Consider the following 21,527-nt stretch of genomic DNA (forward strand, 5'->3'; position numbering starts at 1 on the left):
GACAAAATCAAAACCAAAAACGACATAAGCAAAGAATGAATTTGGCTAAGGAACACGACTCTCAATGCCAAAGTGAGTCAAAACAATTAAGAAAGTCACGCATGCTTTAACCATTTTAACAGTTAGGTCTTCTCTAGAAGCCTCTTCAGTCCGAAGAGATCAGCTGAGACTTGTGCTGATAGAAAACGACACTTGAACCACACTTCAAATCTTCTAAATAACGAAGACTGGACTGGCAGCGAGTAACGCAGCACAGGCACGACTGGCTTAGTCCACCCCACAGACAAGCAGGTCACAAATTATCTGCTCAACCTGCCTCTGCAGAGTCCACATCAATCTTAGCGGGGACAGGAAGGTGAAAAGCTTCAACTCTGCGTGACAGGGGGAGGGTAGGAACAGCAAAGGTGCTGCCCATGTCCTTGTGCTAGCAGAAATCAAGTTCTCTAGGTATCAGAAAGTGTCTTAGACTGACAAGCGATCAAAAAGACCTGCTAATCTGATAGAGGGGAAGTGTGCGTTAACGCCAAATCTGATGATCGCTCTGTAAACTTGGGGATACGGAACAGGCATAATTACTCGTTGGCCAATAATTAGAGAATTGGCCAACTGTGCTGAATACCAGTTCATCAAGCACAACGGGACCCCGACTCCATTTAAGAATAAATCCTGTCAAATCCAATCATAAGCTGATTTAATTGTCGCTGGCAATCTAGGTTTTAAGTATTGAGCAACCTTGCTACCCTAGAAACACCAACACCTCTTAAAATTCAACTGAAAGCACCTCCTTTGCAAGATCTGCTACGAGCAGTGGTCAGAAACAAATCAATACATAATGTAGAGGGAAAACAAACAAACAAACAGAATAAAGCTTCAAGTACAAATGCTCCATTCCAGCTCTGGAGTGCTGCAAGTGCTCCTACCCGGCTGGACGCGAAGTCTCCCAGTGGACTGCACAAATCCAACCCCGTTGTTTGCTATGCACTGGTACAAGCCAGAGTCCTCCTGGGTGATGCCGCGGATCCGCAGACGGTTTCCCATCAGCAGATGTCGTGGAGAGAGATGGAGGGGAACGGCATTGTGGAGCCAGGTGAGGGTCGGAGCAGGGGTTCCACGGACATCGCACCAGAAATGCACAGTCGCTCCAGTGGCCGCGGTTTCATCTTGCAGTCCCTTGGAGATCGACGGAGGTTCTATACAGGGAAATAATTTTACATAAACTACCGTATGTTGACCTGAGGCCAAGTCCTGAAAAAAACACCACGAAATGTTACGCTAACTTATCACGTACAAAGGCTAAGCAAGCACCCCACACTTCTAGTTCTACTCCGCCTAAAATATTTTTTCCCACACGCTTGCTTATTTTAATGGTCTCTCCCTTCTACTCCAGTCACACGTTTGCCTTAATACTGTAAATAAAACACCTGTAAATTCAAAATAACTCTTTAGTGCCATCCCCATGACAAAAGGTGCGTTGTGTGTCAACAGCCTGTTTTCTGAGGTACATTTCAAAAACAAAACAAAACCAGTCATGGAGGCAAAAACCTCAAACAGCAGCAAGATCTGCTACAAAGGAAAGGGGAGATTAGGAACAACTCGCAGCCACAAAAAAAAAGAGGCCAAATATACTTATTTTGCTTTTGTTTTTGTTCTCATCCAAACATACCGCCTCTCTTCACCAGCTTTTTGCTTAAAAGCAACCTCAAAAGAGAACCAGCTGATTTCTGGCACATTATTGACACTGTATCCCATATACGCTTGGCACTCTGCAGAAAAATAAATAGATCAGTTCTTCCCTCAGAGTTTGTTATCCTTTACTGTTTAATTATTTCAGGCTGCGAAGGATTTGAAGAGGTAAATAGTTACGGATTTTAACTTGGGAGAGCTGATGAGGTTCAGTCACTACGAACATTTCTTTATTTTAACACACTTAGCTTGAGAAAGAATGTTAGGCTATTCGTAATCAGACGCCAAAACCAGCAAGCATACAAAGAAAACGTTCATTGCCAGGAGATGAAAATTTCTTTCTTTCTTACCAAGTACAGTAAGTGAATAGTTAATGTATTTCACTACTCCAAACTCATTTCCCACCACGCAGGAGTAGTTTCCAGAGTCCGATGCCTCCAGCCTGTCCGTCACCAGATGGGAGTGCAGCAGTTTCCACCTGCCTTTCCTCAGCGCGTCCCGGCCGTCTTTAACCCAGCGGACGGAGGCTGGCGGCAACCCGCTGACCACACATTCCAGCGTCAGAGGACTGTGCCGGGGCACCGCCAGGCTCTGAGGTGCCAGGGGGTGAAGGACGTGGAAGCCACTTGAGGAAGAGCCTGCAGGAAAGGAGACGAGGCTTATCACTCCCCAGTTTATTGAACCGCACTCTCCCACCCCTGCCTTCAGTCCTGAGGTTTGCTGTGTCTTTCAAGCCCGGCTACTTGTAACTGTGACAAAGCACGATGCTGTAACGCTCTCTTCCAAAAATCCTGCTCCAAAATCGGTTGGGTGGCTGGAGTATTAGCAGCATGCCCTTTCCAGTGGATATTTTAAAATATCCGGTATGTAAAATCAGACCAGTGGATATTTAGGCTGCTGTGCCCAGGCTAAAAAAAAGTCTTAGGGATGCTGTTCATTCGATTTGAGATGTATTAATTCTGGAAAGCCAAACCGAATACTCACGTGTGACTATGAGCTTACGTCCAGTGAGTTCTGTTCTGAGATCGTGAGTAACCGGGTTGTACGCTGCACATTTATAGGAGCCTTTGTCTTCTAAAGACACATTCAAAATCTGCAGGTTTCCAGATGGAAGAATTAGGTAGTTGTCTAAACAAGTGAGGAAGGAAAACAAGATATTTAACTTAGTTTCAAAAAAGGCTTCCTTTTTAATTTTTTTTTCTGCAATAACTTCTCAGATACATCAAACTATTCTAAATGCAGGATCACAAAGAAACCATGCTGCCGTGCAAAGGACAGGGATTTACGAAAACAGGTTTAGATAAAGTGATTTGCACAGGAAGTTCTCCCAGTTTCTGGAGGTTTTTGTTTGTTTTTTTTTTTACTTTTACATTCTAAGAAAAAATCCACGCGAGCTTTTGTTGAAAATGTATATTGCTGACCAGTGGCACAAAACGTCTCACCTGTGGATTGTTCCAGCCATTTTCCCCGCACTTGAAAGCGAACCTGTGCTTCAGGGTTACTTTCTGGCACTCTGCATCCAATGAATGCCGTACCTCCTTCCTCTGCTGCAACGGCGGCTTTCTCCGACGTATCAAAACTAGCTAGACCTGGAAGAGAATCAGTAAAAGGTTAAGAGCAGCCACGACTTGGGAAAGGGGAAGGGCAGTAAGCTCAGTATTTATGTTTAAGACGTAGCTGGTTTCATGCTGATTATCTTCCCTGGATATCCACATCAAGAAGCATTGTCTTTTCTGTAGTCCGTAACAGCACAAACCCTCCTGTTACATACGCTTCCGTACTACAGAAAGGGTCAGCTTTTCCGTGGGAATAGTGAGGAAAGAAAAAAAAAAAAATAGTTCCTACGTTCCCTCAGCTGCTCCAGGAAAAGCAAGCAGAGATATGTGAAAGCAAGCAGTGGCTCTGCAGGCACGACAGAAGACAATTCACAGGAACAGCAGGAAGCCTGTCCCTAAGAAACATCAAATTGTCTCTCTGTAATTGCAATTAACACAACATCGAGGACAGCAGCGCCTCCCGCTCACTGGCACGAGCACTGCGGCAAGCAGAAAGCCTCAACAGCTAACAGCACCTTCTAATTTCCTACTAAAATCTCAAAAGGAGGAGAAAAGCCTGAAAGCTGCTCTTCTACTCCCTTCACGTTCAAAGCATCTTCTAGGTTGTGAAGTTTTTCTAGGTTAGCCACCCCTATAGCTCTCTTGAGAGGGTCTTGCTATGGGTCAGTACTTTACCAAAACACTCACTTCTCTCACTTTTAAGAAATTTTCCTCCCAGAGGGATTCTGGACATGCTCCATAGATGAGGTACCCTTACAGAGAAATCACTCAAATCCTGCTTGACAAAGGCCCGATTCAGACAGCACTGCGATCCCAAGCGGACAAATCACGCTCACGGAGGAATATTATATTCCCATTCTCAGCGCCACATCCTTTCCATGGAAAACGTTGCCCTTCCCCTTCTAAAGTCCTTTGAGGTCAAGTAATTTACAGATCAAGCACTAAGGCGAAGACTGATTAGAAGGACCAGTGCCACTGAGAGAAGGGAGATTGTACCTAGAAGGACAGAAGACTGTCCACACCTGGAGAACATCTAGACAGCTTTGACCAAATGAAATAAAGTAAGCGAAAAGGAAAATTCGCAGCTCCCTCTTATTTCCCAGGCAACAATTCTCACTCCTCTCTCCTCAACTCTCCAGCACGCTTTTGCAATGGCATGGCAGCTCAGTTGCTCCTTCAAGATCCTTTCTGAAGAGAAGCTTTTGGGAACCTTGCACTTTCAGGTCAATTCATCAAAGCGAATGTTATTTCACTGAATAATATTTATATTTGCTGGAAAGGACTCTCCAGGTCCTTCAGCCCAAAATCATCAACACTAAATCAGTCAGCTGTGGTTTTGTCTAGTTGAGTTTTTCAAAGCCTCCAAGGATGGAGGTCCACAAGCTCTCTGGGGAATCTGTTCCAGGGCTGCATTACCTGACACGCCTCAGATGACATAGGGGGGAAAAAAAAGAAAAAAAAAAAAAAAAATCGGTGAAAAGTGTGTAATTGATCACATACTGAATACCGGACAAGGTTAAAAACAAACAAACAAACAAAAAAAAAACACCCACACCTTGAAAGCAGGTGTTTCCCCAAAGTGAAAGACAAACAAACCATACAAACCAGTCTATATAATTTGCAAGGAGCAAGGAATATAAAGAAAAATTAACTTACTGCCCATCGATACCGTTGCAGGCCTGCTCACGACGGCGCCCACGCTGCCGTTAGCAATGCACTGATAGCGACCAGAGGTTGACAGGCTGAGGGAGACGATTGTCAAAGATCCTGACTGGATTTCCACTTCTCCCGCCTTGCTGTCCAGAGGTTCCCCATTAAACAGCCAAGAGAGGCGAGCCGTGGAGGGCTCGGCAGCGCAGCGGAGCTGTACGGGCCCACCAGACTTCTGGACAGTGGATAAAGGCTCAGAAATAAAATGGGGAGTTAAATCTAAAAGGAAAAAAAATATATATATTCAGTTAGCTAACGGCATTTAGCATGAGCACATGTGATACGGTTAACGATGCAGTGACTTGTACAAAAGGCTGATCACGCTCAAGCAGGCGTCGCCTTTTCCTCCGCAAGAGGAACTCATGGCAGATTCCCACTATCTCTAACATCAGGGAAAACGTCGAGACAAGATTCAAACCCTACTGAGAGGGTAACAGCGATTAAACGAAGGCAGGTTTGGCGTACGGGAAGGGTGAGGCACATCCCCAAGTGTGCACCAGGCAACAGCATCGCGGCAGCTGGGGCCAGTAAAAACGGCAATCCCACTGGATTTAGGTGGAGTGAAAGAGCAGCCATCACCTGAAGAGACAGAGCACGGGAACAGGCAGCCGTAGCTGATCTGTCCCATGCAAAGCGGGCCCGGACGCGACTTGTAAAATTTCAGAAATGGTAGCAGCCTGCCAGGTATTTGTGCAGAACCGCCTCCGAGTCTGCAGAACTAATTAAAAATAGCAGGATGAAAAAAAAAAGCTGGCCGAACAGCAAAGGCTCTTGTTAATTCCAAATACATGGACTTCATCAGGACGAGAATGATGAATTGGGCATCCATTATCTTTACCGAGGAAAGATGAACAGACACAGGAAAAGCTGCTAATAAATAAAAGGCTCAGTCCCACAAAACTTGGTTATGAGAATCCACTTATTTGCCAGAAGAAAATTCCTGCTTGTTGGAGGAAATTTTTTCCTATCCCGGCCAATGAAACACTGGGAATTATTTCCATTTGTTTTCTATGGAATTCTCCACTAAAGGTTTTCTACAAAGGGAGCAAGCAAAAGGCAATTAACACCACTAACTCCTGTTTGCTTAGAAATACGGGAGAAAAAAAAAAAAAAAAGACAACAGTGGCAGGGGAAAACAATTCTTAGTTTGTAAATGAGCTAAAGAATTCCAGATAGTACGGGTCAAGATGATATCAAATGACATCCAAGTAAGAGACAGTTTTCTTGTAGGTGGGGCCCTCAGCTCATGCTTTTCTTCTAAAATCAGTCCATCCAAGCTCTGTTTATGAGTTTCAGATGAGAAACCACGCATTTTTAACAGAACCATAAACTATCTGCATAAGCATAAAATAAAACTGGAAATTAAAGTGTGGCTTCACTTAACAAAAAAGATGAAATCCATAAAAACGGTATCCAAGCACTTCATGGGACTCCAGATGTCCATTTTTAGCTTTTAATTAGAAAACTGCTTTTCCTCCATTAGTTCAGTTTGAATTTCCAGGGGTAAGAGAAAAGCAGTGACCTTTTTAGTTTGCTAGCCACCAATCGCTAGGAAATTGCACTGCGCCTTCCATCTGCGCCCCTGCCCTTGCTTACCACACCAACACTCGGTGCTCAGTGTAAAAGTCAAAATTGGTAGCAGTGACCCTGCAGCTGGAATTTATCTCCTACGACTGCTTGAAAAATAAAATTTATCCCATTTGCTTATAACGATTGGCTATGAAGTGCTAAAAGTAGTAAAAGCTTCTTTTTTGTGTGGTTACGTTAAGACAAGCTGACTACACAGAGCAGATGTGTCAATTAAAACCATCCCTCTTCTTTTTTTAACGCAAGAGCTGTTCCAACTGCAGCCACGCATCAGCGTTCGCCTTTCAAAGATCCGATTCCCCTTTCCCCCTGCAAATTTCAAACCCCTCCCAGCCCCATGGGAACACAGGATGCACTGTACGCAGCAAAATCTGCGTCCAGCTAAGTCCACGGAGATCCCAAAGAACAAACCCACGTTAACTGAGAGTCTTCCACATTCAAGCACTTGTTTTGAGCCAACTTTTCGAAAGCAAAGTCATATATTTAGTTTAAGACTGCGTTTAAAGGCTCCATGCTTCCTTAAAAGCAGAATATTGATAACATGCATTAAAGTTGGCCACGTCGAGATGCACTCCAAATCGTTGCTCGTTCAAAAGTAAGGGCTCAACCTCCAACATCTCCGAGCGAGTCACCTCGGCTCGGGCGAGAAGGCCTTACCTGAACTCGTGGCAGCGATGAGACCCGCGGCAGTGATGAAGAGCAGTGCCTGTAAGCGCCCGGGATCTGGATGCATAGCGCCAGATTAGAGAAGTTGAAAGGACGAAGCTCCAGACTAAGATGAGGCACCGAAACAGCTACAAAACAAACAAACAGATGTCTACTGTAAGTTTCAGGAGTTAGCCTTTTAACTCTCTTACAACAAAGTGTTTGGGGTTTAGAAAAAAAGAGCGCAGCCAGGAAACAGCCAATATTCTCTGCAATATAGAAACCATCTGTAAAAATGAGTTCGAAGTTGAACTTAACCATGTTTCCAAGTACTATTCTTAATATAAGACTTTTTCCACAGCTGGGGTACGAGGCATCCGCGCCGAACCGTACCGCCTTGATAAATTAGACTGCTTTTCAAGGAGAGGAGCTGATGTCCAAATTAAACAGCTTATCTATTGGAGATAATATTGTTTGCAAACAATAATCACTTGACCATCTATCACCAGGCTACACTTGCTTTACAAGTTTTTATGAATCCACACGCTGCGACGTGGCTACCGCTCCTAATTGCTCCAAACCTGCTCACTGAGACGTCACCTGCTTGCCCCTTCCAGCATGCTTTACAGTCAAACGCCGGCAAACGTCTACCGGAAAAAAATCACCAATATCGATCTCGTTCTCGTTTATATTCCCAAACCAGCACCGAATTCTTTATATCATCCTAGGGCGTCCATTATGTGTGCTTTTACCTCTACAAGAGGACAATCCTTTCACCTGACCATTGCTGGAAGAGATCTCATTTTCAGCACCAAAACCCACAAACTAAACCATGGAACCAGCAAGACGCAAACTAAACCCTGAAACCCAGCTTGCATGAGGAAACAGTTTTTGACTCTCAGTCTCCATCGAACGCTCTCTTCTACAAGAGAAAAAAAAAAAAAACAAACAACTTAACCTGCAGCTGTCGTTCACTGAAATTTTCTATCTGCCTTGTGTAACCTAATGATGAATAAGATTTGAGTTCATTTACTGCAGTTACCTCATTTATCAGCCCGGCCGCGCAGTTTCGCCGCTGATAACACTCAACGTACATTTTAAACATCTCATACATCAGACGTGTATATAAACATGTATCTCACACATGTACAATAACCAGGAGTTTTACTGGCAGCGTGCAGAAACAAGTGCAACAATCCACAGGCTTGACAGAATTAAGTCCCAGTTTATCGAGCGCTCGTGGAGTCGTTTGCTTTCCAAGAAGCCGGATCCAGATATCAACAGCGGAATTATTCCCATGGTTTATTTAAAAATAACAGTATTTTATCATCAGAACATCACTGTAAAATATATCCACGAAATAAGCATCGGGAAAAGACTCCAATAATAATAAAAGAATCACTCTAGATTTTATAGAGCTATTTGCTTACTGCTGCTTCTCCCTGCAAATCGCACTCCAAGCTGATAATGACAGCTTGAGAGGGCTGAAAGAGACGCTGCCGAGTTCCGCTCCAGTTTCTGGAGGGATTTATCTGACCCAGCAAATGTATTTCAGCTGTTGGGAAGACCCGGCAATCCCGCAGCCCAGGCCGGGTCCCCAGCGCGGGCCCGGGCCGTTTCGGTAAGACGCAGATGGCAGAAGAGCCCGGCTGAGCAGAAAGTGGTTTGGTTTATTTGAATTCTCACTCGGTTCGAGGGCAGGAGAGCGGCTCCACCAGCGAGCGCAGAGGACAAAGTAAACACCCGGAGAACTTGTTAACATCAAACACTTCGCTGAAGAGGGGTGGGGGGCAATGTTGCTTTTTGCCAAATCTTCCCTCCGCTATTTATTTATGAAAAGCAATGAAACGTATATTCTGGGTCAACTTTAACCCCAGCACATGGAGCTACTGGGTTATTTTGCAGCTGTCTTTTTAAACAAGGCCAGCTCATTATCTTTAACTAAACTTTATCTTTGCAGATCTGCTTTATCCAGTCTCTGATTTCCCTCTGTTTATCTTTCTCTTTACATGTTCCTAGCTGCCAGTGTCAACAGCTACTCTGCTTGCGACCTACCAGTTTGGCTTTCGCAGGCTTGCGGAGCGGTAAGATCAGCTGTAACGCAGTGAGTACACAAAGCAAGCCACAAATACCAAAATTATTTGACTGGAGGAAAAAAAAAAAAGAAAAATATTCACTTTAATTGGAGTAGCATTGTTCAGCAACAACACTCAGGCATCCGAACAAAGCTTCTCCAACGCCCATTTCTGAAGGAACCGCAGAAACCTCTTCTTCGCTGGTGGAGATGGGAGCACAGGGGGAAGATGAGCTCTGACACGCAACACACAACCCCAAAATATTTGCTTCTTTCTTTTTCTTCTACAGGTGGTGTTACTCCAGAAGCCCCTCGCTAAGTATGGAGAAGAGAGCAAGGCCACAGGTGGTAGTTTTGGGGTCTTTAGTGACCCAGTGGAGAAGCCTTGCCTCTTCAGTATTGTATTAACGCACGTCCGAGAACTGAACGGCCTTAGGGGTGGAAAACATGAATCTGCCCCTTCACCGCCATTTCAGTCACCCCCAACTCCCACTGTGACAGCAAGTCCCAGTCATCGGGGACCTGCTGGGAACAGACAGAGGAGCGCTTTGGCTTGATGTGGCTCCACCGAGGCGACTCGGATTCCAAGACCGGCTCACCCGGTTCACTATTCCTCGCTTGAGAGAGTGGGTCTCCATCACTGGTGGATCAAAGTTATTTAGAAGTAAAAGGTGTCACTGAGAAAAGGGGCTACTTCCAGGTCTTCTACAGTAAAACAGCAGCAACTGGAATTATTCATATCAATAACATTCAAGGTTGAACAGAGATGGACATGATTTCCACAGATCAAGTCCTTTCCAGTTTCACTGGCAATCTCTCCAGACCATCAGTGTCACATACCAGAAAGCCACAGCACGGCAAAGGCCCATCTTTTTCCTACTCCCACCACATCTTCATCTAACGTCATCTTCCAGTTATTTTCACCCAGCACTTCACCTCCTGGTCAGCTCTACAGTAACTTGTCACTTGTGGATCAAAAGAAACGAGGAATATAATGGACCCGTGTCACCAGGAGTCATCATCCTGACCATTCCAACAGACATCCTCTCCTCAGAAGCACACACAGAGGTGTTCAGAAACGTGTACCTGGTACTTTTGGAGCTGATGTGTAAGATTGAGTACTTCTGAAGACCACATAATTCCGGTTGTGCATCTCATTTGTCACAGACCCTTTTTAAAAAGGGTCCCCCTGCCAAACAGCCATGTGGACAGGCCAGGCACGCGTCTGTCCGTCAGCTCACGGTTTCAGCCCCACGACCTTCAGGATGCCGTCTACAGGCAAGCAAAATAAACGATCAGAGCCAACTCCAAGCAGAGGGGGAGGGAACACTTTAATCGGTCCCTTCAGGAGCACCGGAGAGGTTTCCCAGTGCAGGAGCAGGGCTGTCACCTCAGCCCTGGCACACACCAGCTACGTTCTGCAGGGCAGTGTGGACACCATCGCCCAGTTGTTGAGGCCTGAAGATCATCATCAGGATGGTGTCGTAGTTCAGCCCCAACAGACGGGCAAGGGCCAGGGAGCAGCCCTTGGCACACAGATTTACCGAAACGCCCGACTGGGCTCAGATGTGAAAACACCGGCAATCAACTGGCCAGGTGGGCTTCTCGTCTCCAATGTGGCGGGCTCAGCACGGCCCTAGCAGCGACGCTCTCCTCCCTTCCCAAAGCTTCACATTTGTCGCTGTTTCTCCCCAACCCAGCAGCCTAAGGCTCCACGCCTGGTCTGTTCAGCGCAACTAATTTGGAGACGGTAGGTTAAATTAACTCACTCCTACCCGTGCTTGCCCTCCCCCAAAAAGGCTTTTATACTCGAAAAGATGACAAAAAGCTGTTTTCCACCCATTCATATGGTGTCCAGCCCAAGCGGATCCCGTGTCCTTCAAAACACGGCCAAGAACCTGCCCTTCTTATTTACCAAACCATGAACTTCTCATCTCCACCCTCACAGCCGAGGGCAGAGTCACTGCCAACAAGAGCATTATCTCATAGCCTTTTCTGATAGTTTTGTTCCCTCTGGTTTCGCTCCCTGAATCATCTTCCTGCCACCTCAGACCAGCTGGCAGGGCAACGCCAGGACCCCCCTTCCCAGGGGCAAGTAGCCACCAGAGCTACTGAGCCCCCACCCTCCTGCCGCCCCGCTGCTCCCCTCCAAACCCCCCGGACCTTCAGCCAGCCGGTTCGGCCCACTGAAGCTAAAGGAGGAAGGGGTTTCTTCACTAGCCTATAAATGCCGCAGCAAAGCGGGGAAGGAGGAGGAGGAGGAGGAAGGAAACAGCACGCTGGGGAACACAGGGAGTTATTCAGGTTGCCCACTCCACCTCTGCAGCAGCTGACAGCCTTCTCGGAGAAGCCCTAGGAAAAAGTGACAGAGCTACTGCTTCTAGACTGCAGACGTGACAACGGTTTTCACTTGGAGAAAAACAGCTTTGGATACTGAAAACTTACAGCTTTCCTAAACAGCAGCAACTCAAAATCAATTACTCCAGCCTCACTTTATGTGATTTAACACCTAAAGCACGGCAAGTTGGTTTTTTTTTTTCCATAGATCATTTATTAAAGAATTACCAAAAAAGTTTTAACTTGCTCCCCAAGATAGTTTCCATCAGTACAACAAAAACCACCAGTTTTCAAAGCACCTAAATTTAGAGCAAACAAAACCCCCAGAATTAACTAAAACACCATGCCTTTGGTGCGAGCAAGCCGAGTTAGATCATTAAATCTCGCACCGAGACACCTTTAAAAAAAAAAAAAAAAAAAAAAAGGTATTGAAGGCTGTGGCATTCCAAGAGAAAGCAATCAGACATTCCTGCAGCTCTGCTCCTCAGTGATCTCCAAAGCCTTTGATCACGGACTGTCTTCACGCTGTCCTCCTGGGGTCTGGCAAAATGAGCGTAACAGCTGGCATATATACTTCATTAGCTTTTTGTGCTGGGGAGGAGCGGGTCGGCAGCCCGGTAGCAACCAACAGGCCCTCCGTCGGCTTTACGGACCGACTGCCGACTTTATCCCGAGGTCTTTTGGTAACCGGGAAAGGCCGGAAGGTCCCCGGCGCTGACAGCGGCGCGCTGGCCCACACGCCGCATCGCGGGCGCACCTCCTAAAGACTCACTGCCGCACAGCAAGGACGGGGATTTTTAATGGTCTGAGGCGACCAAGCCTCATTTTTATGAATGCTTAACGAGCACTCAATCATTAACATCAACCTTTAGAAAGCAAATGCAGCACCTACAGTGTTCATTACCCTCCCCCTCCCCCCTTTTCAGGGTCTCAATCGAGTCAGCGGAGCGTGCAAACCGATCCTGTCGCCAGCAAAAGCATTTCCTTTCACTGTGGTCAGCCAAAAGCAGGGGAAGAAAATGGAAGTGACTTGGAGTTATGGCACCAAAAAGGCCAGACAAGCAAGGAAATAATCAACTCCACATGAGCCACTTCTAGCCCATCACAATGAAAAGGGCCTACGACTAACCCCAGGAAAGGTCAGCGGGACGAGGGGGGTCAGAAGCTGAAAAAAGGCAATGGCGAGCAGCTGCCAGCTGCAATAAGAATCAATGTGTTCCTAATTACACCGCGAGGAGAGGGCTCGAGCGCCCAGAAGAGTCGTGCTGTAATCACAGCTTGGGTTAAAAAAAAAAAAAAAAAATTCAAGGGCTCCCGTTTTACTCTTCTCCACCTCCAGCACTGGAACGGCAATTTCTGTGTTACTAAATTACAGGAAGCCGAGCGATGCAGATAAGGAGCCAGGCATTTACATAAGGGGGTGGCTGTTTTGGTTTTTTTTTCTTTTTAAATACCATCATTGGGCATTTGTATTAGAATTACAGCATCACGAAAGACAGGATCTTGTGAGTGTTAGTAATAACATGATGTACTTCAGAGGGATTTTGTGGGTGCTCTTAGAAAACAAACTGAACGCTGCCTGCCAGTCCTGCGAGCCTGGTATTTTCCCTAACCAAAAAAATCTGAGTGGGGAAAAAACCCCACAGAAACCAGTTTGCTGACAGTGACCCTATAAACCAAGCGCGAAAGACATAAACAGGTCAGGGAACACAACAAACCATGCTCAGAGGCAGCTACAGAAACAAACCAAATGGAAAGGCATTTAAAAGTTACAAGAAAAAGCATCCTTTGATGTTATTTTCATATTTATTTATTACATTTTAAACAAATGAAAGTCTACGTTCTAGATCCTTATCGTAACAGCTTCAAGGAGGGAAACTACAGTTGCGCAACCTTTGCGATCCTCGCCGTGAATTTCACAGACGTCTCCAACCATCCAACGCGTTTCCTACACACTTCAGTGTAAAAACACCAACTGAACCATTTTTAGGTGACACGCGTTTTTATGAGCGGCCTTGCGGGAGCACGCATGAAGCTTCATGCTTGCTCCACACGATTTAAAACCCAGCGGTGAATCGGCAACTGAAGCCTGAGAGCAACTCCAGGGGCTAAAATATCTCGTCGGTTGTGCGGCGATTGGTAATGGCCAGCTATTTTTGTTCAAAATGAAGACTGAATGTTTGCTCAGGGCAGCAGATGGCAGGGGAAAAAAAAAAACCAAACCAAATAGCACTGAGCAAATGAGTAGTGACCGAGTTCCTACAAGGATAGGAGGCCTGCAGTCCTGATGGTCCTCCCTGATGGTCTTTCCAAAGCTATAAAACAGCCCCAGTAACATCAGTGATTTACTCAAACTGTTACAGGTAAGGTCCAGCGTCACGGGACAAAGGTGATGCAAGACGACATTAACCAACTGAGGAAGAAAAAAAAAAAAGTTTAGAAGTATTAACCTAAAAACTTGACCAAAACATTGGCCTGCCTCAAAGATGGAGAAGCAGACCTTTTGCCGAGTCGTTCGGTGGATTTTTCTGCTTTGCTTTCAGGCCTGGAAAGTCTCCTGGTTGGTATCAGCTGTTGGACTCTGATCAAAGTTTAGCTTTCCATTAATCCTTTGAGTTATATGTGAGGCTGATAGAATTTTTTTTTTTTTCAGAAGACTGTTAAGATTACTTAGATACTTAATTTGCACTCCAATATTTCAAAAACACCTTGACTTTAAAACCTCGGTCTTGGCGTACATATGGTCTTGATAGAAGAACGCATGCTTTGGCATTGACTGAAGAAATGGATTTGTGAGCCGAGGGAAGAAAATTTAACGGTTTGTGTACTGTGCCTCCGCAGCACGCAGCTGAAAACACTCCCAGTCTGCTCTCGACACACGTACGGGCTCCCTTCGGGGAGACCTGGGATTTCTATCCTGCTATATCAGCGCTGGTCACAGCAAGGCAGACATCGGGGAAAAGAATAATAATAAATCATCACAGAAGCCGCACTTTCCTAGCCACAAACAGCCATAACAATTGGGTTACTTTTATTATTAAATTCAGGGGAAAAAAAAAACGCTGAGACAGTGCCCCTGCTGCCACACTAATGAAGTGGGTATGGCTTCTGACTCCTCTAGCCTCGGGGGAAGAAAAAAAACAAAACAAAACAAAAAAACAAACACCAAACCACAGCATTAGCCTAACACAGCGTTCTGGGCTGCAATTATCCTTAAATGCCTAAATAAGGGCTTTTAGACCCCAAGGGATCGGAAGGTATCATTAGCCTAACAGTTCCATCACAGCAACTGCAGGCCAAATACACACAAAATTCTCACCCTTGGCTCTTCAGGGTCCCCCAAGACCTCACCCCCTCTCATCCTCTCCTGGCTTGGTGCTGCTTTGCCTCAAATTCCCATTTTCTTCCCCATACCTAGCTCCACACCTGTGCCGGTTCTGTCACGGCTTTATGATTGCCAACGGCAGCTCTGCTCACCTCAACGGCGTCTCGAAGGGTCCTTCTGCAAACATCCCCCCTCTACTCCTTCCTGCAGTCCTCAGAAGGCTCATTTTACTTTAAGCCAAGTGATTTTTACCAAGATTTCCAAACGGGTTAAAGCCAATTTAAAGACAGGCTGCTGCCGAGGAGGGCAGCAACACCTTCCTTCCTTCAGGACCTGGCTTGCATTCTCCTATCTGCACCAAGGATCGTGCGGCCACCGAGTGAGTCAGATCTGCTGGCAGATCCAGCTGAAAGCTCAGCCAAAGGAGGAAAAAAAAAAAAAAAAAAAAAAAAGAAAAATTAGTTTTCACCTGGATGAGGGAGCAGTTTCAGCTCACCATGCAGGTTTGGAGCACTAGCCCAAAGGAGAGGGGGGAAATGGATGTCCATGAAGAGCAACTCATGAAGCACCACCCCAGTATCTTTCATAAACTGCAAGAATGTGGGCAAAATTAAGGAAAAAAAAAAAATATATATATATACACACACATACGACATCCAACTCCAATCGAGACATGCCCACTTTCTCAAGTGAGCTAGGGGACTCGCTGTCCTAATTATCCGAGCTACACGTGCACACGCCATGGCGTGCTTCAGAACTGCCCCTCCAAAAAGTTTGGATTTTGCACACCAAGGACGATCACGGTGTTTATAATTTCTCTATGGCTCCTATAACCAGGATCAAGCACCAAAAAAAAAAAAAAAAAAAAAAGAAACCAAAACAAAACAAAAAACCTAGTACCACAGGCTTGCTCTGGTCAGCAGAAAAACCTGTCGGACTCTCAGACAAAGGAGCTTGTGTCCACGGATGCTGCCTAAAGCTCTGCTTCCAGCATCGCCCTCACGCCTGGTAGGTTTTGACGCATGAGATGGTTGATGAAGAGAAGAGCAACCGCAGGCGAGCTCTGTTAGGGGACAGCGAGCTCATTTCTGAGGCAATTCCAGATGGACGCCGACACCTCGTCCATCAGTAGCCTCCAGCAAGCAACAGCTCTAAAGAAAAAAAAAAAAAAAAAAAACAACCCACACACCCCAACACGCAGGCAAATGGTTCATTTAGCTGCCTCACCCCTCGAGTCCAACTCAGTCTGTTGCAACTTGCAGGGATCCACGCCATCCGCGATCCCTTCAAGGGAAGAACAACTATTAAATCCACACCTGCAGCCAGAATTTATAGCAACCCCATCTACTGCTGTCTTACATCATAGGCAATTAGGAGCCTGTGAACTCATGGCTGCAGGATATGGGAGGCGCGCTGGAAGCAGAGAGCAGAGCCCGAGCGCTACAGCGCGCTTGTTAGTCACCCTTCAAAATTCACCGTGCCTGCAGACAGCTGAAATCCTGCACTGAATAGAGCAATTCATCCATCTTGACTCCACTTCCCTACACAAAAGTGCCATCCTCCACTTGGAAGTTGCCGCTTCCCTTGCTTTCACGCGCTGCCACGTGCAATGCCGACACACGCTGCCGCCGAACCCGGTCTCCAGGGTAGAGAGGCAGGAGAACAACGCTTCTTAAAAAGCAAACCGGCTAGCCAGGGACAGCTGAGGGAGAAAGCAGGAAAGAGCCCGTCCTTTCTTCCCCTGATTAAAACAAGCCTTCGAACAATTCATCCTTCAGCGGTACAGTAAGCTAACCGGGTAATTCGGTTTTACTGCTCTACTCCCCTCCCTTCCCCCACGCTCAAGAGGTCAAACCTGGTTTCAAAATTGAAGTCCGAACTCTCCGGCAAAAACACGCTTCTGAGCTTCTTAACCTGGAGGGAAGGAATCCTGACACAAGTGACAGCATTCCCTCTAGTAAGGCAGGAAAGCAATCCCATTAGCCTTGGGCACGGATAAAAGCTGCCTCAATGCAACAGCTATGCAGGAGAGAAAAGGGTGAAAAAAAAAAAAAAAAAAAAAAGACGAGAGAGAAAGAGAAAATCATGTTGGTCAGGCCAGGTTTGCTACAACAAACTGACCTGGCTCGCACACGAGGAGAGGGGTAGCAGAACACGGGGGAAGGAGAGCAAGGTTTTGGGTTGGGCTTGCTCAGGGGCGTTGCGCAACCAAGCACCGGCCGCAGCTCGTGCCAGCGGAGCCGAAGGAGAGCGTGGATCCAGGGGAAGGAGGCAGCAACGACCACAAAACCGCAGCCAGAGTTCGGCTTCTCCAGCTCTGCCGCTTCACCCGCTGCGGCCACGCTCCGTCACCTCACCCCTGCTAGAGGCAGGGACCCCGGTCCCAAAGGAGCGGGCAGCAGCCAAGAGCTGCAGTTCGTGAGTCAGTGCCCTAAATCTCCTCCCGTGAAATCAGGGCACCAGCAGAACCGGTTCAAACACGAGCAACTGATAGGAAAGTAGTTGGGTTTCATCTCGGGCACCAGGGAGAATTTTCCACCGGGATAACCTGACTGCGCCCTGTTTTCACTCGCACAGACACATCCTGAGCAGGGTTTCTGTTCGGACGTCCAACAGCAGACCGGAGGTTCCGGGAGGCACCTTCCCAAAGAAGGAAGGGACACCGCAGCTGTGGCAATGCAGCAAGAAGGTTCAAGACTCTTCATAGCACGCCAGCTCCCCGGCAAGACTTTAACGCTGAGCTCAGCAACACGCGGGGGCCCTGCAAAGATAACCGGCTGTCGGGATTGATTCCATCCCACGTTAGCATCCATCAGATAGCAAGAAAAACAAGATTAAGCAGCACCACGGCATTAGTCTTCATTTAAACTTGGCAAAGAAAGCGAGCGTTTCTTTTTTGTTGGCTTCTCTGTGTGTTTTTTAAAGCAGACCCAGCCAGAGAAAGGTGCCTGGACTTTTTAATATCGGAGGATTAGAAGGGACAACACTTGTACGCTTGCCAGAGCCCCGATAAGTAGTGAACGTTTCGGTTAGGCAGGCTAGCATCTGCCTCCTGCAATATATACATTTCCAGAGTGAAAATAAACAGCTTCACACCTTTGGCTCGGAGAAGGACTGCAGCTTCTTTTACGTCCTCAACCTGAGGCCTCTCCACTGGAGGAGGAAGGGTCAGAAGGCTGAGAGTTACTTGCAGTTCCCTTATTCCAAGCTACAAAAATAAGGCTGGAAACCGTTGGTCTCCTGTCGTAGTGGGCAGGCGGATCAGGGTCTTTGCTGCAGCGTGTAGGATCGGGTGCTGCTTCATTGCATTTTACTGGAACCAGTAAGAGTTGTTTCAGATAAACTCAACAGACTTGTGTGCTGGTTACATACGAGCAACGGCACATGCGCCACTTCAGAAAAAAAATTGAAAATTTGACCGTTTTTTAAGTGCTCAGCTCAAAAGCCTGCGATCTAGAAAGCCACCAAATTCACTTGAGATCTGTTTGTAGGACGATTCATGGGGCTGAGGAGGCTCAAGCCACACAGCCGCCTAACTTCAGTACTCTCCATCTACGGTCCGGTCCTGGACTCCTCCCCGGCTGATCCCGACTTGCACAGCGACTTGAAAGTGCAATCTGCACCCAAGAAAATGCCTCAGTCTGAACAGATTAATTTGAAATTATATCATCAAGCCTGAAATTTCAACATATTTGGAGAGTTTTGATAACAACATTTTTGATTACATCCGTTGCCAGCTTCCTTCTACACCCTGACAGATTTAAAGTATACATTCCTACTTCATTCTGCAACAAAGATTAGCGGCAGGAACAGAAAACATCTTCTGTTCCAAAAAACCCTGGGGGTTTTCCTCCTCAGCTTGCATTTTATTAGAGGAGACTCAAATCTCCGTCAAGCCGCAATGCACTGTCACTGCGCAGTATTTAGGCAACACGTAGCCGAGCGCTACACCAAAACACACCTTTTGAAAAGGCTCTTGAGAAACAAAGAGGTTTCCTGAAGCTATGGCAAACGTGAAACAGCTCCTCAGAAGTAACAGCCCTCAGCAAATTTTATGAAAATCCGGGCCTAGGCTTGAGCATACGCACGCACAAGCCGCAATTCGGAAACTGGTGTGAGCTCTTATCGGGTGGAACAAAGGAAAACCACATGCTATTGTTTAGTTTGATTCTGCAAGACACTTAATCTGCATGGAGCTGGAACATTACACAGCAGAACTCTTCAGCTACCAGAAATTACGTAGAGCCAACACCAGCAAAATCCATTCGCCAGGCGGGGCAATGCCGTTTCAAAGATCTTACCTTTGCCCCCACACAGAAATTCTCCAAAATACAGCCGAAAGCTGTCCCTAGCGCTTCCGATCCCACGTTCCCCGAGGGGATTGGATCAACGCGAGCACACCGTCTCCCACAAAACTCAGGAAAGCCAAAGCCAGTGAGTTTCACCAACTTGACTTTGAGCTATCGGAGCTTTTGCCAGCGAGCGAATAAGTCTACAGCAGAGCTGGGGGTCCTGAGCAGAGGAAGGCCCACCCAGACACCCACAACCATCGCATCTCACCGTCTCTTTGAGCCCGTCAACTGTATCTGTCTACCTCTGATGCATCCGAAGACGTTAAAGCGACAAGACACAGCTTATGAGCTGCCAAAGAGTTATTCCAGTATATCCATAGGGATGATAACAGATTTCATTACATGAATTCCATTGCTGAAGTTGTGCAACTCCCTTCCCAGCCTCGTATCCAACGGCGTGTGCGATAACGAGGATGACACGCGTAGCGCCGGGAGAAGATCTCCAGTTCGTGGCTCCAGAACAACCCCCGCCAGCTCAAAAGGCCACAGATCCACCCTGGCACAACTGAAGAACCATCTTTCTGAATGTCATTTTTCTACTTCTAAGCCATACCTCCTCGTCCCCAACAAGTTCATTCCCCCAATCCCAGTCTTCAAGCTCCTGTATATTATTATTTTTTTTTCCCCTGGACACAGAAGATGCTGCCTTGCGTTGGGCACAAGCTCGTCCCCCTTGGCAGGTGCCAGCATCACCATTTCTAACCAGTGTGTGAGGTAGGCGCAGCCAGGTGACATCGCAGTCAGAGTGGCCCACGGGGACCCTCTCTCCAACCTGAGCCTCCCCTCTGGCTTGGCAGAGCTGCGGTTCATCTCCTCCTCCACCCGGGACCTTTGGCACAGCCTCATCCCTCCTTCGGTACGGGGCGGGGGGAGCTGGGGGCTGTAAGATTTCATCAGGCAGGCCGAATGAAACGGTGAAGAAAGAAGCTTTTCAGAGTGGGAGGCGGGGAGGAGAGGCGTACACGTATTAAACAAATCATCTGTTTGGAGCGCTGGCTCCTACTTGTTCTCGGATATATTATTCACTCAAGAGTGGATTAATCCATCACTGCAAAGGAATCTCCTGATCTCGGAGATAAAGGCAACAAGTCATGCACTGACTGTCTGTGGATCCTCCTGAAAATCGCCAGCCTCTCTCATACCCTTATTTGGGCCGATCCATCATCTCTTAACAAACAAGAGGCAAAAAAGAAATTAAAAACTGAAAAATAGCCACCTGATTACAGTAACTTAACTCGGGAAAACCTAGCTTGGATCCATCCGGAAGCAAATAGAGGATTTCACCTCAGAAAAATCATCTTTGGTTTGTTTCAGAAGGGCCACGTTAACTGTCCTCCTTCCTTGCTGCAGTTCCCCAGACGGGACTTGTCCTCACAAGAGGAACGCTCACCTGGGGGTTACCTCCTGAACAACAACAACAACAACCACCAAAAAAACCAAACCAGAAAAAAAACAACAACAAAAAACCCACAAAACAAAAACCACACCAGCCCAAAACCCATACTTTTTTTAAGAAAAGAGGCGAGGCGGAGCGAGCCGGCAGGGTACACAACCCACAGCTACCTTTACAAAGACAAAACACCCCCAAAACGTAAACCAGCGGTGCCCAGCCCCTTTGCCCGTCTCCTTCGCAGAGCCTGCTTGTCAATGAGAGGCTGCTCAGGGCAGCACGAGCGGTTTTTCCCTTCCACCGCAAGGAAAAGCGAGGTCTGAGAGGCAGGCAGACTTTGAGATGAGAAATATTAAACTTGTCGTTGAATTTAACAAATGTAGCTCAACCGCCCGGCTCGTTGTCGGACACATTGGTTGAAGTCTGCAGGGAAAAACTAAACAGCAAAATCCAGGGTGTAAAATCAAAAAGAGCAGGATCAGACAGGTGAGGCCGAGGACGCGTTTCCACCTTCCAGCCAAGCCGAACCAAGAGCTGGACGCGGCCAGAAGGGATGGTCCCCGGCCCCCAGCGCCATCCCTCGCCCCCTCCCGCTGCTTTTGGCACTGCCCCCAGCTGCCAAGCTGGAAGGAAAACCTTCCAACCCAGCTGGCTGATCTTGCGCTGGGTTTCAGGTGATTATATATATTTTTTTTTCCCCCCCTTGCTATTTTAGTGAGGTTTAATCGGGCACGTCTAGTGAGAGGCAGGAGATGGAGCGGGGGGAACGGCAAGACCCTCACCTCTGCAAGGCAACTGGCTCTTGGCTTGGCTGCCGCATCAAGAGCGCGGTTTTATGAGACAGCTAAGCCAATTTAAAAGCCGGCTG

The 21,527-nt window shown here is 47.0% G+C and overlaps 1 protein-coding gene across 4 annotated transcripts in view; it reads right to left on the reverse strand.

Moving 5' to 3' along the window:
- Positions 1–21,527, reverse strand: part of CDON (cell adhesion associated, oncogene regulated) — a 62,634-nt gene that overhangs the window by 25,885 nt on the left and 15,222 nt on the right. For all 4 annotated transcript variants that reach the window (XM_086766247.1, XM_086766245.1, XM_086766246.1 and 1 more), the window contains exons 2-7: positions 7,194–7,330; positions 4,896–5,168; positions 3,126–3,272; positions 2,668–2,811; positions 2,034–2,321; positions 921–1,190 (exon numbers count right to left, since the gene is read on the reverse strand). In XM_086766247.1, the coding sequence (XP_086622373.1) occupies positions 921–1,190; positions 2,034–2,321; positions 2,668–2,811; positions 3,126–3,272; positions 4,896–5,168; positions 7,194–7,269 (1,198 nt within the window). In that variant the 5' untranslated portion in view covers positions 7,270–7,330. The remainder of the gene's footprint in view (positions 1–920; positions 1,191–2,033; positions 2,322–2,667; positions 2,812–3,125; positions 3,273–4,895; positions 5,169–7,193; positions 7,331–21,527) is intronic.

The sequence above is a fragment of the Chlamydotis macqueenii genome, chromosome 24 (genome assembly GCF_036417535.1).
Source record: "Chlamydotis macqueenii isolate bChlMac1 chromosome 24, bChlMac1.mat, whole genome shotgun sequence".
NCBI classification, from domain to species: domain Eukaryota; kingdom Metazoa; phylum Chordata; class Aves; order Otidiformes; family Otididae; genus Chlamydotis; species Chlamydotis macqueenii.